Source organism: Gekko japonicus, unplaced genomic scaffold (genome assembly GCF_001447785.1).
Source record: "Gekko japonicus isolate JY-2015 unplaced genomic scaffold, Gekko_japonicus_V1.1 scaffold549, whole genome shotgun sequence".
NCBI lineage: Eukaryota > Metazoa > Chordata > Lepidosauria > Squamata > Gekkonidae > Gekko > Gekko japonicus.
Window position 1 is genome coordinate 444,839 of NW_015169189.1, and position 18,474 is coordinate 463,312.

The following is an 18,474-nucleotide window of genomic DNA, read 5'->3' on the forward strand; positions in this document are numbered from 1 at the left end:
ACAAGTAGAAGTCTGCTACAGACAATGAACAAGGTCAGCTTTTGATGTATTAAGTGCATGCCCAAAGCTCTTGTATTATGAAATGAATTATCATTAGAATTTCACACCTGTGGACCCACAAGAAACTGGTGTGGAGGGGGCATCTCCCCTGCCTTTGTATGCTTCCCTCTTCTCTTTTATGTTCTCCCTCTCTTTCTGCTCCTGCCCCTTATCTATCAATCTTCCCTCATCCCTTCCTTCTACTTTTACAATTTCTATGTCGGTCTGCCCCCCCCCTAATCTGGCAATCATCTCTCAAGTCTCAACCCCCTTTCTTCCCCCACTCGTCCTCAGAAAATCTTCCCCCTTTCCCCACTCCTTCCCAGACAATCTTCCCCCTCTGTTCTTCTCACCCCTTCTCAATTTCCTCCCTCTTTTTTCCACACCATGTTTTTTCAAGCAATCTCTCTCCCCCCCTTCGTACATTCCCCTCTTTCTCTCCCCACCATGGGAGCTGCAGCAGCTGTCCTTTTAAAACTTTCCCTTGGGGAAACTTTCCCTTGGAGAAGGGAAAGGAGTTTGTAAGCCGCTCTGAGACACCTTTGGGTAGTGAAGGGCGGGGTATAAATCCAATATCATCTTCTTCTTCTTCTTCTTCTTCTTCTTCTTCTTAATTGGTCAGACTTCAGGGAGAAGCAACATTGGAGGCGGGGTGGGGGGAGTCTTTGCTCTTCAGCCACAGCTCCAGTGCTGCTTCTCTCCACAGGTGATTAGAAGCTGGGCAAAAGTTTTTAAAAGCCAGCAGCTACAGAGAGGGGGGCTGAGAAGAAGCCTCCTCACCCACTTGTCCACCTGGCTCAGCTATCCTTTTAAAACTTTCGTGCCAGTTTCTAACCAGCCAAATGGCAGGGAGAGGAAATCCAAAAACAACATCCGTGACAAAAATAATGAAGAGTCAATAAAGATATGTTGCAAAATCATTTACAGTAGTAATTCTGTAGAAAATTCTCTTCTATTATTGCTCACACGTGGCAGGGAAAAGCAGTGCTGGAATCCTCACCGCCCACCTCCAGCGCTGCTTCTCCCCACAGTCTGGCTGGTTAGAAGCCGGCAGGAAAGTAGAGCCACCAACTGGAGGGACAAAATTCAGGAGGCCCAAGTCAGCTAGAAGGCCCCTGAAGATGGCGTCAAGAGGTATTCATGGAATGCTTTTTTTAAAAAAAAGCCCAACTAATGTAGTTCTCACTGTAGTCACTAGTGATGCAAGGAAGGCAGAACACAGAAAAGAGCTTGGCCTTTCTGCAAAGTTTACAAAAAGGCTGAAGGAAACTGCTGATCAGATCTTGCTAAACCCATCAGCCAAGCCTGCACTGGAGCAAGGGAAGACTGATCAGGACAGGATGCAGCCCCCTAAAGAGGTCTATGGTTTCCTTTTTCCTTTAATTTCTCCTAGATTCTGCACAGCCAGATCTTGCTGAGGATCAGCCTTGTTAGTGTCTGGTAGCAAAAAACAAAAACAAACCCCCAACAACTTCTCATTGTCTTTTCCTACATTTCTCTAACTCTTTTCCACATCTCCCACTTTATTGTGCTCTCTTCCTTTCATGAGCTGCCATTCATCTATCCTCATTTCTAATTTTTCTCCCCTCTCCCTATTTTTCAGTCTCAATGCCTCCTGGCCCATTCTGGCTGGCAACTTAGACTATATTTAATAGTAGTATAGTAACCTCTGTTAATATTATGGACAGAAGGAGAGAGTTAATATTTCCCTATAATCTATGAAAGTAGTAAAAGGATGCTTTTCCCCGTCCACTCTTAACATGCATGTTAATCTGTCTCAGTGGTAACAAATGAGGAACAGAAGCTGGAATTTATTTATTTAATTTATATCCTGCATTTATCCCCAAGGGGGACTCCAAACAGCTTACATCATTCTCCTCTCCGATACTGTTTTACCCTCACAACAAACCTGTGAAGTAGGCTAGGCTGAGAGGGTGTGATGAGGCGAAGGTAACCCAGCAAGCTTCTGTGGCAGAATGGGGATTCAGACCTGGGTTTCCTAGATCCCAGTTTGATGCTTTAACCACTACACAACTTTAGCTTCCATTACAAATAGCATGGGGGTCTGGAGATAACCTGGGCCAAGATATTCCAGTTCCTTTCAGTTTTGGCCCTGGAACTCCCATGATCATCCTGAGGCAGGCGGCCAATTTTGAGATTCCTAGTTTTATTTTCTGATGAAATACACCTGCCACAAATGGACAGACAGATGGACATGTGGATCCTTTTATTATTATAGATGCTAACAGCCAGCATCAGCCAGGGGTAGAGCTGTGGCTCACTAGCAGAGCATTTGCTTGGCATGCAGAAGGTCCCAGGTCCTGTTAAAGGATCTGGCAGTTGGTGATGTGAAAGATCTTTGCCTGAGACCCTGGAGAGTTTCTGCCAGTCTGAGTAGACAGTACTGACTTTGATGGTCTGATTCAGTATCAGGCAGCTTCGTGTGTTTAAATAATTTATTTTGTTACAATATTTGGTTTGAATCACGATCATATGAGTTGGTCCCAGATAGTGTCTTTGTCTGGGTTCCCATGGCAGCTCTCAGCAGCTCTACATAAAAGTTTTAAAAGTATAACTTTTTTAAAAGTATAGCTACAAAGCCTTGTGAGTGAGCGAGGAGGATGGTGCCTTTTTACTCCCACCTCTGTAGCCACAGGTTCAGCTGGCCTTTTAAAACTTTACTGCTAGCTTCTGACCCAGACGTGTTAAACTCATTTGTTATGAGGGCTGGATCTGACATAAATGTCACTTTGTTGGGCCGAGCCATGTGCCTGATAGTTCATGAGGGAGGGATGCCCGGCCCTGAGTTGCATGCTTGGTGGCAGGACTAGGCCCCCAATCTGTGGAAGAAACTGCCAAAGAATGCCTCCCATGGGCCAAAGCGCAGCTGCTGCGTGGCGGGGGGGGGCATGAACACGGCAGTGGAGCTGGCTGCCAGAAGGCCCCAACACAGGATCATCTGAACCCTCCCACAAGCAAATGCTGATCCCTGTGGCCATCCAGGACAGCTGCCCTGAGCCCTGCTTGCAGGGAAAGGAGTGGGATATAAGTTGAATAAATAAGCAAGCATCCCTGGAGCTGCAGGCCGAGTGAGAGACATGAATGAGGCTGCAGTGGCTCCCAGCTTACCAGCTTACCAGTGAGGCTGTTCCAGAAGTGAAGGGATTCTTCTTGGCTGCTGCAGATCAGGTTGGTCTGCCATGGTGAAGCCACAATCAAAATGGCTCCACTCCCTGAACAGCCTCCTGTTCCTTCTCTTGCAGTTGCTCGTGAGCCACATAAGGCTTCCTTGGGAGGTGGTGGACTCCCCTTCTTTGGAGGTTTTCAAACAGAGGCTAGATGGGCATCTGACAGCAATGCTGATTCTGCAAACTTAGGTCGATCATGACAGGGAGGGCAGGAAGGGTTGCATCAATGCTTAGTTCTTGTGGCCCTTTCTGATCACTACTTTGCTGATCACTACTTTGGGGTTAAGAAGCCAAAAGTCAAAATCTTTTATTACAGTCCATGACCAGAATAGTAAAATTCATAATAAAAACAACTGAAATATGAGATATAACAAATCTTATTGCTAGTACCTGGCAACAAGGATGAACACTAATTTACAATATTAAAGTAAAAACCTCCCAGTCCAGTCAGGCCAAGGGATATCATGGTACAGTGCTTAATCAAGCCAATCAATGCTGTAGCTAGGAATTTTTTGGCAGGGGGGTCCAGTCGGTAATTTCATTAGTGGAGCTCCATAAAAGTTCCTCCTCTAGTCTAGCAGCCAGACAAGCAAGCAAACTGGCCGCGATTCTCCCAACGTGTTGTCCCTACATCCAGAGTCCCGCTCACACTTCCTTTTCCTCCTCCCCTTTCTCTTCCTCGGCCTTCCCCCACTCAGTTTCTCAGGCTCAGTGGGGAGGATTGGGCCACCTTCCCCCCACTGCATTTCTTCCTCCTGGCCCCGTGGCTTCTGCCTGCCAAGCCCCAGAGCTGCTTGCTTCCTAGCCCCAAGAGCTGCGGCTTCTGCCCCCAACCCGAGCAGGAGCCTTTCACTTTATCTTCAGTTGGCATGGCAGCCAAGTGGTACCCCCATCTGCCCTGTGGAAGACAGCCTCCTTGAAGCTGCCTCCCCCCACATCCAAACACTCCCTGATGCAGCCTTCAGAGTACATGTGCAGGGACTCTCCTTTCTTGGCCTGTCTTAGCCAAGTCAGCTGTTCAACTCACTGTCCAGGCCCCGTGCATGGCGCTCATCCCTTCTGGGGTGTGAGGATCATCACAAGCAGGGCTGGTCGAAGAAAGTGGCAAACATGAGCAACCATGCAGTGGCAAGTCCCACAATCACCAGTGAGCGAAGCATAACATGAGCGAACTGAACAAGTCAGGCAAGCAAATAGTGACAGCTTCTTGAAGGGAGAGGGCCCGGGATAAACAGTAGGGGTCCGAGCCCCATGGGGACCCACATTAGCTATGGATTTGAGGCCAATATATGTCTTCTAACATTTATAACTAACAGCAAATGTAGAAGAAAGGCTGCCTAATCCCTGATAAAATAAGTCTGGATTAAGGTATTAAATATCACAATAGGTATTTCCATCTTCATTGCCTGGCAAGATCTGAATAGAACAAAGTTTAATTGCTTGAGAGCAAAAATTGGCTACTTGCCGAGTTGTCTCACTACACATGTTGGACAGAAGCAAATTAATGTTAGCTGAGTCAGAAGTATCTGTAGATCGATGGAGTAATGAGAAAATATATATAGAACAAGTCCCATTGTAGAAGGAGCAACAAAGGAACACATGCACCATCATCTCCATCTCTCTGCTATTGCAGGGGCAGAGTCTCTCTGCCCAAGGGATCCTGCAGTATCTGCCCTTGATAATTGTCAATGGTAAAGTGGAAAATCTGCCAAGAATGAAGCCTCTTCTTTGGTTATTATTTTCCAGAGTGCATAAATAAGTAGCCAGTGTAGAGAGGTAGCATCTATCAGGTGGTGCAATATAGTTAGAAGATCTTGCAATGTCGGACTGGCATTCGATATCTTCAACTCTCTGCCTCCAAACTTGTCTGGCTATATCTTCACCCATCTGAAGGAGAACTGAAGAGGAAAATCCAAGCTGAGCAATTTTCACTTGGATAGCTTTGAGCCAGCAGGGTGTTGGACTAGATGACCCTGGAGGTCCCTTCCAACTCTATGATTCTATGAACTTAGATGTGGCTGTTAGAATATACCAGTGGGGACCAGCAATATTGACTGGGAGGAATCCCTCCACCCTCATTGCTGTTGGCCTGGCACATCTACTCCCCATCACTGCTGCCATCTGGCTCCCTCATTGCCAGCTTGGTAGAGGGTATAGCAAGGACTGTTGTGAGGATTCCCAAACCCTTCCACACCCAGGTCTCTCCTTATGGCACAGTGCACAGGGCAGGCTTGTTGGCTTCACGGAGAGCAGTGTCCCCCCCCAAATCCTCCATCGCTAGCTTGGTAGGGAGTAGTGAGGACTCTCCCCTCACACCTGATTTCTTCCTTGCGGGCTCAGTGGGGGACCATGAGACTTGCGGGGGGGGGTATGCCATATCCCCCCTCCATCACTTATCCTGGAGCAGCTCCAGGCCCCATTACCTTCCATTGAGCCTGGCTGCTAGTGTCCTCCTCCGCTGTGGCTGGGCCAGCTGCAGCATGATAACCCCCCATGTCTCCACCACCATCACTGATCCCAAGCCCCAAGAGGCTCCCACCCCCTGTGGCTGGGCCTGCTGTGGCTCCCCCTCCCCAACATCACTGCTGCCACTGCTGATCCTGGGCCCAGCAAGGCTTCCTCTCCTCTCCACAACACTGCTGCAGCTGTTGCTGCTGATCCCGGGCCCAGTAAGTCTCCTGACCTCTACTGCCCGGCCCACTGAGGGTTCCTCCCCTTCCTCTACATTGTGGCTGCTGCTGCTTCTGCTACAAATCCCAGGCCTTGCCAGGGCTCCATCTAAAGAGGTGGTAAAGACACTGCTTTTGTTTTGTGGGGGATTTACACCCACCCAAATGTAATTTTTTAAATTATTTCAGATTTTTCTACACATGTGGGAACCCCCCACATTTGCAGAAATATCTGTTTTCTTTCTGTGTGCCCCCGATCTGCAGATTTAGGTATCCGCTGATAGAAGGAACACTTGGGAAATAGGTATATAGACAAGTGGCGACCCACTATACTCATGCGGGGGAATCCCTCCATCACTGCCACTTAACCAAACGTTATTCCCTTCTTACAGTTCAGTGGGGGGGGGTAAGGAGATTCATGGGGGGGATCCCATATTCCTCCCATTGCCAAGCCTGGCATGGCTCCAGCCTCCTCCCCAAACTATGGAGCCTGGCAACCTTCTGTACTGTACTGTGGCTGAGCCTGGCGCAGCTGCCAGAGTCGTCTACTGTGGCCAGCTCAGCCTGGCTGCTGATGTCCTCCTTTACAGTGGCTGGGTGCAGCTGCTGGTGTCTGCTGCAGACAGGCCAGGTGTGGCTGCTAGTGTTCACTACAGACAGGTCCAGTGCAGATGCCAGCATCCTCTGCTGCAGTCCAGCACAGCTGCAAGCATCCTCCTTCGGCAGCTTCCTCCACCCCAGCTAGGCCTGGTGCAGCTCCCGGCCTCCTCCACTACTGCCACCCCGTGACACTCAGGCTGGACTCAAAGTGTCTTTCAGCATCCGCAGCTGGGCTCTATATTGATCTGGGATTTATTTATTATTTTTGGTATTTGTGTGTGTGTGTGTGTGCTTGCATGCCTGGAAGTCATGATCACTTCTAGCAACCCCCTGCTGGGGGCTTGGACATTTTTCAGAGAGGTGGCATGATAGCTCTGCGTCCCTAGCCCTGGTATTCCTTGGAGGTTTCCCTTCCAATTATTTGCCAGGGTTGGCCCTGCTTAGGTTCCAAGATCTAACGATATCAGGTATGCCTGAGCGATTCAGGTCTGATCTGGGATTTAAACACACAAACACACACACCTTGTGTATCCCCCCACCCCCGCTGCCTGATTTTTCTGCAAACCTAGAGAGTGCCTCAAGTTTGCAGAAAAATCTCTTCAGCCTCCATGTGGCCCTGATCCACAGATTTAGCTATCCGCGGATGGGGGCCACATGTGTCTAATAGTATATAGATGATAATTCTGTTAATATGATTATGGATTCCCAAAGCAGCAATGATATTAAGGCATGCTTTCCATGTCCAGAGGCAGTAACTCCCTGGATACCATTTCTGGTTAGGAAGAACAGGGGAAGGTGTAGTCTCCATGTCTGTCTTGCAGGCCTTCTGTAGGAATCTGATTGACTCTGAATGAAAAAGGTTGCTGTATGAAATAGGCCATTGGTCTGATATTTCGGACTCTTTTAAGCGTATATATTTCATATCTTCAGAAGAATCAAGATGACAGTTTTTATGTTGCTTGCATTAGTGAAGAACCTGACTTTGTTGATACAACTACTATAGTGGGAATTGTAGGTGGTTTTGGAGATGGTTACTGCTTGAATCTTGTTTTGTTCTTGATAATAAAACCTTAGCATCAATATAGTATTATTTATCAGAAGGGCCCTTTATGAACTATTTCTTTTCAAATATGGAACATTACATTAGCAGTTTTATAACTTTCCCCCCTCTATTTTTTAATGACTGTTGCACCAGAAGGGAAGCCCATTTGTATATTCCTTTTTGGAAATTAGCATTCAAAATCTCGGCTGCACCACCCAAAACATTTTCCATATGCATCAATAAAGAAAGTAGTGATCACATTGGGTGTTTCTATTTTCTGCAGGCCCTATCAGTGTGGACACTGCTCCCAATCCTTCTCCCAACCTTCAGAGCTACGGAACCACGTAGTCACCCATTCCAGTGACAGACCTTTCAAGTGTGGCTATTGCGGTCGTGCCTTTGCTGGTGCTACTACCCTCAACAATCATATCCGGACACACACAGGGGAGAAGCCCTTTAAGTAAGTAACCAAAGGATCAGATGAGCAGGAAGGGAATTAGACTGACAGGATAAGTCAGTAAATAGCACCCTTAGAATGGGCCCTTTGGGAATTCAAGGATCCACCCTATCTGAACACCAGATAGAGTGCACCCTACAATCCAACAAGTATTGCTCCTGAGCAAGTCTTATTCATTTTTAATGGCATTTATTCAGGATCAGGGTTTCAAGGACTATATCCAAATCACTAAACAGTTCCTTAAAATCAGAAAGACACTAGGATCATATGATGCTGATATAAAGTAGGCATATGCGAAATATCAGTAAAGTAATCATAAAGAGCCCAGAAGCAGCTATCTGTAAGAAAACCTGTTCAGTAAATGCATATAAATATATTGGAAAAATGAAGAGTCAGTGTAATAGCAAGTGAGAGAACTGCATCCTGTTGAATGCAGAAATAGGAAGATGCCAAAAGAGGAGTTGTTTTGTTTCTGTGCATTACATAAAAATACAATATTCTGAAAATACCCTACATGGTTAAAATTGTCATGTCATTTAGCATTACTTTAATAAGCAACTGTTATCTATGTGCATGCGATATTTTAGAGTATAATTAAAGTCAAGATGTCTCTGATTCAACCAGTTCTCTCTGTGACCTTGGCCCAGGAATCAGCCAAAAGCGGAGAAGTGGTAGCAGGTCTCTGAACAGGACCCAGAACCAGGGGAAAGAATTCACTGAGCTTGGCACATGTCCAGAGTCCAGACACTGACAATTCATCCTAACCATATTTCTTTTTTATTTATTAAAACATTTCTATCCTCCAGTTCTTACCAGGATGACTAAATCCCACATCTTCCTCTCATGCACTGTCCTAGTTGACAGTGCTGAATTCTAGTCTGAAATATAAGTACTTGCATGCTTAGTTAATGAGAAGCAAATTTTTAGTACATTTCTTAATGCTAATCTTCATAGAAGGCACAGGCAAATCAGGCTATGAACCCTTTCAGATGACTATGAAAGATGTCCTGACCTGGATGGCCAAATCTCAGACACTAAGCAGGTTGGTCCTGGCTAGTACTTAGATGGAGATGACCAAGGAAGCCCAAGTTAGTACAGAGAGGCAGGCAATGTCAAACTACCTCTGAACATCTCTCACCTTGAAAACCCTACAGCTGTGACTTGACACTACTTTCCATAACCTTGACAGATCACCCATTTCCTTTATCCAACTAACTGCATAAATAAAGTTGATATCAAAATCTTCTGCTACTTGGCAGGGGTACAAATGGGAAAAGCCAAGGAGTTGCAGGGGCACCTCATTCCCCCCGCCTATATTGTGCTCCCCAAACCATTTCCTCTTTTCATCCTCCTGGAAGATCCCATATCATTACCTTTCCATGCTTCCTTTTCTCCTTCCCACCTACCTACCTACTATTTATCTGCCCCCCATCTTAAGCTGTGTTTGTTTATTTACTTCATTTAGATCCCACTTTTCTCCACAATGGGGATCTTAAGTGGCATATCTCATTCTCTTCTCATCCATTTTATCCTCATGACAACCCTGTAAGGTAGGTTAGGCTGAGAGTGTGTGACTGGCCCAAAGTGTAACTGGCCCAGCAAGCTTCCATGGCAGAGTGGGGATTCAAACTGGGGTCTCACAGATCCTAGTCTGAAACTCTAACCACTACACCACACTGAATTTCATGGGGTGGCTTCTATTGAACAGCAGCAATCAGACAAGCCTGGCTGACTCATGCAAGCTGGGTAGTAGCAAGTCCCCCAGTGGTTCCTGGCAGGCCTGGCTCCAATGAGTTCTCCCTCAGACCAAAACAGCCCTGGGAAGGGCCTTGCCCTTCCCTCTGCCTTTTATTGACAGAAGCCAAGCCTGGAAGGCTGGCAATGCTGTTGTAGTTGCTAGGAATGGCCACTTAGGGCATTCATTTCTTAAAGCTACAGGCACTGCTTGCATTATTTTGGAAGTCTTAACCTTCCAATGTTGTTTTTGTTGTTTTAAAATTTCAGATGTTTCTGCAAACTCAGGTCATTTTTCAGGTTTGTAGAAGCATCTGCCTTGTTTATTCATGGTGTCAGTCTCTGGATTTAAGTATCCATGGATTTGGGCACATTGAGAATCAGATATTTTACAAAATGTATACCCTGCTTTTCTGCCCTCATAAAGGCCCCCAAGGCAGCTAACAAATCAAAACATACATAATACAATCACATATTAAAAACTATTAAGATGAACAAAAACACTTCATTAAAATAGTTAAAACAAGAGCTAAAATACATGCAACAACATAAAAACAATTAAAACATTGGGCAGGAAGGAGGAATCACTGAGGGGATGCCAAACAAGATGGCAGCAGAAGGGGATGGACAAATCTCTCTAGGGAGAGAGTTCTAGAAATTTGGTGCCATGACCAAGAAGGCCATTTCCCAGGATTCCATCTGTCTATTCTCAGAAGGTGGGGGCACCCAAAGTTAAGCTTCTGTAGATGACCATAGTGATTGTGTATATTTATAAGAGAGTAGGTGGTCCTTCAAGTATGTTGGTTAAAGGTTAATACCTGCATTTTGAATTATGCTTGGAAACAGAGTGAGAGCCAGTGTAGAAGGGCCAGCACTGGAGTGATACATCCTCTATGACAAGTTAACATCCTAGCTGCAGCACTGTGCACCAATTGTTACTTCAAAGCACATCTTAAGGTCAGCCCCACATAGAGCACATTGCAGTGTAATCTAGCTGTAACCAGCACTTTCACTACATTGGTATGTCTTGAGAGTTCATGAGCAGCAGAACATAGATAGGGAATACACCTTCAAATCTTGTCTCTAAAATAGATTCATTGTGTAGCTTTGGGCAAGGCAACATTTTTCATACTCAAGTTCCAATCTGATAAGTGTGAGGCACCCAACTCTGAGTTGGTATAAGAACAAACACAATAAAAAACAGTGACATCTTTGCTGATTGTTAGACTTGTGCATGGGAGTTTTTGTTTCTTTCATTTTTGTTAATTCTAAAACAGACTGTTTCATTATTGGGTTATGTGGTGGAATACCCCACTCTGACCATCAGGCACTATGTCGCCATGCCCTCTGAGGCATATGGATACCAGTGGCTATGTGAGGTCTCCACCAGTCACGTGCCATCCGCCTGGCTTTCTCAACACCTGTAGGGACTTTTCTTTCCTCCTCTTGGTTCAACTGCTGCCACCATCTTACCTTGGGAATTGCCACAGTGAGGGACAGGGCTCCCAGCTTCCTCTCCTCATTCTGAGGCTTGCCTCTGGGTCTCCTGTCATCCAACATCTGGTTACCACAGGGACAGCATAATGCCTTATGCAGCACTGAAGCAGTAGCCATCTGCCACCTGCCTCCCACCCCTGGGCACTCCTTTTTAAAATAGCATGCCCAGAATGGCGAAGGTCTACAGTAGTACAGAGAAACACTACCAGCATACTCTCAGCACAGCACCAGACTGAGCAAGGAATCCAAACGAAAAGGGTAGAATGCAATTCCCCCCCCCCCTGTACTTGCCTTAGTGGATCTTAGTCTAAGGCAAACTCCGTAGCTTAAAGATTACAGTTATTCTAAAACATTCCCATTACCTTGAAGCCTCTGCTCAGGTGTGCGGGCAAGCACATCATAATGACTGCCTCCTACAGACCTCAGGTCAAAGTTCTGTCTGCATCAATGGAATCATCACAAAAGAGACCCTCCTCACAGGCTGGGTCAAAGAAGCTTTTCCTTAAGACTTCAGGACATTAAGTCTTCCAAATATCTTTTCCTTACTGGATATTACCTGTCTAGCTGGAGATGTGTGTGTGACTTGCCCATCTCATTGTGCCTGCAAGACCAACCATTGGCATATCTAAAGGCTTGGTGATTGAAGCTGTCTTCAATCTTGCATTCGGCTTGTACTATGCCAAGAGAGAGGAAACTTTTTAAAACTCGAGGTGAAGGTTTTGCTGAGTTCAAACCTCCAAAGAAAAATGCATTTCTCCATAGATCATTTTATGGTTTTGTTTTGTTTTGTTATTGTTCTTTTGTTGTTGTTTCATTTTCATATTTCTATTTTGTTATCACTTACCATTGGTTTCAATGGAAGACACTCTCCTTTGGTACAGACCTTTATGATTTGCCATCCAAACGGGATAAAACTCATAAATACCTCTTCCTTGTCACCCTGACAAATTTCAGATGTATAGAATAAAAGAGTCCCCATTTCTGAGACTATGAAACACACCAAGTATAGTCTATGGGGAAATTGTTAGGAAAGTTTCCAAAGAGAGAAACAGTAGTGTACCATGAGGGTACACTATAGCTATATAGCTTGAAGAACAATAGCACGAGGAACAGGTGGACTGACAAGACAAGAGCATTTGGTGACACAAGGGATTGGACAGGCAGGCAGCAGCAGGATAACCTTGAGGTAGATTTGCTTAGCTGGGAAATAAGGTCTGGAGAGCAGTAGGCAAGCTAGGAAGTGCAAATTGCAAGGGACAATTTGGCAGAGCAGGACAGGCATTGGGAGGATAGAGTAAGGCAAACTCCTACCCCAGTGATGAAAGAAAAGAAGAATGCAAAAGAAAACCCAGAGCCTCTTTCCCCCTTGTTCCCTTAAGGAACGCAGATATGTTCTCATTAAGAAAATGCTGGCTGTCTTGTAAAAGTGAAACCAGTTGAGATAGAGAAAAGCAAGCCTGCAATAATGGAAGATTAGAGGAAAATTGGGGGGGGGGGAGAAAGATATATTTGTTTCATTGTAAGCTGTTTAGATGGGGAAAATGTTTTGTTGTTATATTAACTATGATAGTTATGAAACACCCAATTTTTGTAATTGTTGTAATTCATAACAAAAGAAATGGACAAGTCTACTAATTGTAATGGTTAGTTTTTGTCAGATTCTGTTTCAAGTACATAAAAGACATCAGCATAATGCCACTCAGGGCCTTTTTTGTAGAAAAAGCCCAGCAGGAACTCATTAGCATAATAGGCCACACCCAACAGCAGACACTCATTAGCATATTAGGCCATGCCCTTGACAGCACAGCATATTAGGCTGCACCCCCATGTTACCAGAAGTGTGGTCATCCAGCCACACCCACCTTTTGCTTCTTATTCTGTTTACCTTGTTGTCAAAACTCAGAGCTTTTTTTGTAGCAGGAACTCCTTTGCATGTTAGGCCACACACCCCTACTGTAGCCTATTCTAATCAGTTTCTGATGTTGGGTGTGGCCTATTATGCTAATGAGTTTCTGCTTGGTGTGGCCAACTCAGGAGCCAGCCGGAATTTTGTTCCTGTGTGTTCCTGCCCAAAAATAGCCCTGAATTGCCACTAACTTCTGTAGCCTGATCACAGTGGACCCCCACCCTCAGTAAGAGTGTAGAGGAATGCAGCATCAACTTCTTAACTGGCATGGGTAACATAATAAGCATCTGGACATCCTAATTTATTGATGCTTGCTTAACACTTTGCCAGCAACAATTTCCAAGACATGCTTACCCAAGCAATGGCACATGCAAGACACTTGTTTCTCTGCTATGGTGGAGCACAGGAAGACTAAAAGTGGTATGTCTGTTCTGCTATGATCCCCGATTTCCTGTTCTCAGTAAACTGTTTTTCTGAGTTGACAGTTTATGTTCTGTGTAAGAGGCATCTGTCTCAAAAGTGTATGAGAGGGTCTCATAAACAAGCTGCTTATAATCACCAGGGTTGCATGACTTTCATAGCACAAGTGTCATACATTCAAGCAAAAGGGAGAAAGGTCTTGATTCCCAAGGTCCACCTTAGTCTGAATCCAAAAAGACAATGCAATGCTGCAGCATCAACAAATGGCACCCAATGAGCTATTATGTTGGATTAGGATAACCCACTGAAAGCAAAGCCAAAAAAAGGGCCAGCAATTAGATTGATTTTATGTAGTTGCTGTGTAAATAGATTTTAGTAATTAATTGTGGAGGCTTCCGGGTCAAAATGGAAAATAGATTTCTTTTAATGTTAAGGTGTTACTTATGTGTAACCTTGTTGACTCCACTCACTTCCTCTCCTTAACATCCTGTTTTTGTCATGTTTCCAATAAAATCTCAACTTTCTCCATTTAGAGTCATTAATAGGATTTTTTAAATAAAAGATTTCGTGTATTTTTTTTGTTTTGTGTGTGTGTGGGGGGTGTTGTTATTATTTCCAGAATGTCTGGTGTAGCTCCAATAGAATTCTATTGATAAAAATTAGTGTTATGCCATACAGGATGGCTGCCAACCTGTATGTGAATCACACTGATTTGGCTTTGGACTTTGTGCATTAACTGAGCATAGGATTAGCACCTATAGAATTAACCAGCACCTGCCTTCTATATTAATATCCATGAGAATACAGTGAGAAACAGAGTGTGGAAGATTTAAATATGGATTACTCTTGTAAAACAAAAGAAGTAAAAAGAATTAGCTATGACCGATTTATATACAGAAGTATACAGTGTTTATGATATGATTAGACTAGTAACAAACAGATATACCAGGTTTTTAAAAAAGTGATATCAATGCCAGTTGGTGCATTTGCCCTTTCCTGCAGCTTAAATAAAAGCTGAGGTTACCCATTGTTTATAAAACTGCTTAGGCAGCCCAATCAAGTTGCTTGGTCAGCACGAATGGAAAAATGTTAGTACCAGTACAACTCATATAGTGGTGGATTCTACTCTGCATTTGTGGTTTAGCTTAGGAGTACTATCCTAGCAATGGGGGAAAGCTCCTGTGGCTACCATGACTTTAAGTCTTACTATGGGAGCAGTGCTAAGCATGTTTATTCAGAAGTCCCATTTTATTCGATAGAGCTAGCTCCAAGGAAAGTGCAGCCTATGTATGCTGCCTGGAAGCAAACAGAAAAAAAAGTCTCAAAAATTATTTCATACATCAGCTGGACCAAGAAAGGCTCTTACCCAAATTCCACATGATATGGTAATCTATTTTATGTGGCACTAGGGTATAAATAAATTGTCACAATGATAACCTGTCTATTAAAATAGTGATAGAGATGTTATTACTGTGACTATTTATACCCTAGTGCCACACAAGAGGGATAAACAGTGGTTAGAGACTTCTTTGTTTTCAAATACATGAGAGTAGGTGAATGTATTCAGGGATGTAGGCTTATAGGTAAGGTAAAGGTGTAATTTCAAGTACAAGTAGTGCTCAGTGCCTCAGGTTGCATTAGCTAATCCTAGAACTGAATTGATTTCAGAGCTACCATGATAAAAAAAAATCATAATTTGCAAGTTTGTCAAACAGTGAAAGGTAGTATATTTTGACACACTAATCCAGTAACTAATCAGTTTTCTAATAAACAATCAGCAATACACTAATGTGTCATCAGCATTTCAGGAGCTCTGGAGAGGGGAAGATCTGCACATAGACGTTAATGAATACACCAAAAATCATTAGGTGATCAATACTTCTGAGTTATTTTCATTGAGCTGATAGGTCTGATACATTAGAGCTGACATTTTACATTTGTCAAGATCACAGTGCAGTTTTTAACAGTAGAGCAACTGGCTAAAATATTCCAAGAGAGACAATCAAAGAAACACAATTTAAACACTTTGACATCCTAGGCTGGAACAGTAGGTGAGATGAATGACTATATAACATTTGGGTCATGTGTTCCTCAAACCATAAGTTCCCTAAAAATAATTAACAGGTACTTTATAATGTTTTGTGATTATATATGCTGATAAGTGCCCCTGTGGTATCTTGGTTAAAAGCTACCAGTATTGACTCAAATGCAAGACTAGGTGTTGTTTTTTCCAGGTGTGACATAAAAAAAGAGAGGGAGTCATCTGACATTTGTATAGAAGTTACATTTATGTCCAATGATGAAAATTGTTTGTATACAACATTTTCTAGGGGGATCAATCTACATACTGGGTTGTCGTTCTTTCGAGAAATTACAATAATTCTTCGCCATGCCCTCTGCTGTGCGATGTTTGAAACTGAAGAGCCTCTTTATTGTTCATAGCCTTTGGGCCAATTGTATTTACTGTTCATAGGCATCATGCAGCATCAGTTAAATGATTTATATGAACATCACATTAAAATTACAGGGTACAGTCTACTTAAATCTTCTGCTTCACAAGCCCTTCTGCTTCACAAACCCACTTGAAATTAAAGGTACCCGCACAAAACGTATATGTATAGCCTCATCAGGTATTCAAAATGACTATAAAGAAGTCACAGTATGTTAAAAAACTGAATTTTAGTAGAGTATATTCTCATTTGGATGAATCTGTTTGACTCTTCTTAAAGTTCTGGTTGATCTTTGGTATTCAGAGATGATTCAGAGAAGACCATTCACAGTCACTCCTGGACACCTTCTTCCCCCTCAGTAGAGCCCATCCTACTCCATGATGTACTGAGGTGCTAGAGCCAATGAAGCAGATGAGCTGGTGGTTTGGGGGTGGGGGTGAAAAGTTCTGTCAAATCACAGCTGACTTATGGTGACCCCTTAGGGTTTTCAAGGCAAGAGATGTTCAGAAGTTGTTTGTGATTGCCTACCTCTGCATCATGAGCTGGTATTCCTTGGAGGTCTCCCATCCAAATTCTAGCCAGGGCTGACCCTGCTTAGCTTCCAAGATCTGACAGGATTGGGTGGTTTGGGTACAAGTGGGGTAAAATTAGAAAGGCATGATTGACAGGTCAGAGCACACTTTTGTGCTTACTTTGTGGTGATGATGGCAACAAATCAATGTTATTTCTGTACCTTCATGGCATCTGCACAAAGCTGTCAACCACAACTTGCCTTAAATAGTGAAGGGTCTTCTTTGTCAGACTCCTCTTGATACTAACACACATAATGCAGAATATAATTCTGCTGTGATTGATTTGCAAGACATTTCACAGATAAAATCACTTGCATCCATTCCAATTTGGATGCCTTTATTTCTATTGGACAGTTTCAAAATTAGGTCAGTTAAGTTGTGGTTGATGCATGGTAGTTGCACTGTAGTTGTGGCCTGAGGTTGCTGACAAGTTACTTGAAAACATGTGGCTTACCTCAATGCTTGCCGTTGCTCATCTTGGCTTATTCCATTTTAGAAGGAATTACCCAGGGGTAATACTTTCTTCAGGGAGGATATAAGTTATAAGCTTTTGTGTGCAAACACACTTATTCAGATACAGTGAAACATGAAAGATACAGTGAAACACCCTGAATAAAACTTTGTTGGTCTTAAAGGTGACACTGGATTCAAACTTTATTATGCTGCTTCAGAGCAACACAGCTACCCACCTGAATCTATATTCAGGGTTGATATGATTGCCACAGAAACCATTTCTGGGTACAAATGATATTAACTACTATTGCCTGGTTGCAAATCTCTCTTTATGAACAACTATGATGGAGTGTGGATGATCACCATGCTAAGGACATACAATTCTGCTTTTCATTTTCAGCAGCCTGGTGAGCCAGTAAATGTCCTGAACAGGTTTCCAGGAGCAGATGGGCTAGATAAGCTAAAATAGGCAAATAAATTAAATTCAGTGTATAAAAGTTCTGATGCAGATACAGTATGGCTAGTTGGGAATGAAGAGTCAGCCTGTGCTAGAGGTGCTGCACTTCCAGTAATGGGTTGCATGTACACTGCTGGGTGTACTTTTAAATTAGTAATTGCAGATGGGTTCTCAGAAATTATGTATGGCACATATTACCCTTAGTATACTTCACTTAGCCTGCAGGTTACAGACCTTCCTTAAAAAGTGAGATCTCATCACAGTTAACCATATTGTAATCATGTCCAGTTTACATTACTTCAATGTAACGCTACCTGGAGATGCCTTTGAAGATGGTTTAGAAACTGTAATTGGTTCAAAATGCAGCCACAAAACTTTGAGATAGTAAGGATTATAAGGCATGTACTCACAAATGTCAAAAGACTTATACTAGCTGTGACTGCTTATTGCATTTATGTTTGTTGGTTGTTCTGCTTTTATTCCTCTGGATTTATACACAATGACTGGTTTTAGTCATGTACAAAGCCATTGTTGATTTTATGCTGTCGCTTCCTATTGTTAATTTTATTGGAGTTTTTGCAATACCTGTATTTTGCTGGTGTTTTTTAAAAAAAATTATTTCTCAGCTTATTGTTCAATTGATTTTATTGTACATCTTTTGAACTTCAGTTTAAGGATGCAAGACAGAAATTACTTAAATACATTTGGGATAGATGTAGGTTCCTCACTCTGAATCACACATCCCTGTGACAACCCCTGTAGAAAGTTTACATTTTAATGATTCATGATCTTGCTATGCAGTTCAACCAGTGGAGGTAGGACATCAATAGAACATGCGCTGGTGAACTTTGGGGTTTCACTGTTGTCCAGTACATTTTTAAAATATTGCTTAAACAATCACTGGTGCGCCTGTTCCAAAAAGCCACCTGCATACTGATCTCAGACAAGTATAGGAGTTTTCTGTTGCAGCAAAACAAAGTGATTATTGCT

At 43.4% G+C, this 18,474-nt stretch overlaps 1 protein-coding gene across 1 annotated transcript in view; it reads left to right on the forward strand.

Annotated features, from left to right (window-relative positions):
• Nucleotides 1-18,474, forward strand: part of PRDM6 (PR domain containing 6) — a 161,534-nt gene that overhangs the window by 142,504 nt on the left and 556 nt on the right. The window contains exon 6 of the mRNA XM_015416222.1: nucleotides 7,822-7,998. Coding sequence (XP_015271708.1) covers nucleotides 7,822-7,998 — 177 coding nt within the window. The remainder of the gene's footprint in view (nucleotides 1-7,821; nucleotides 7,999-18,474) is intronic.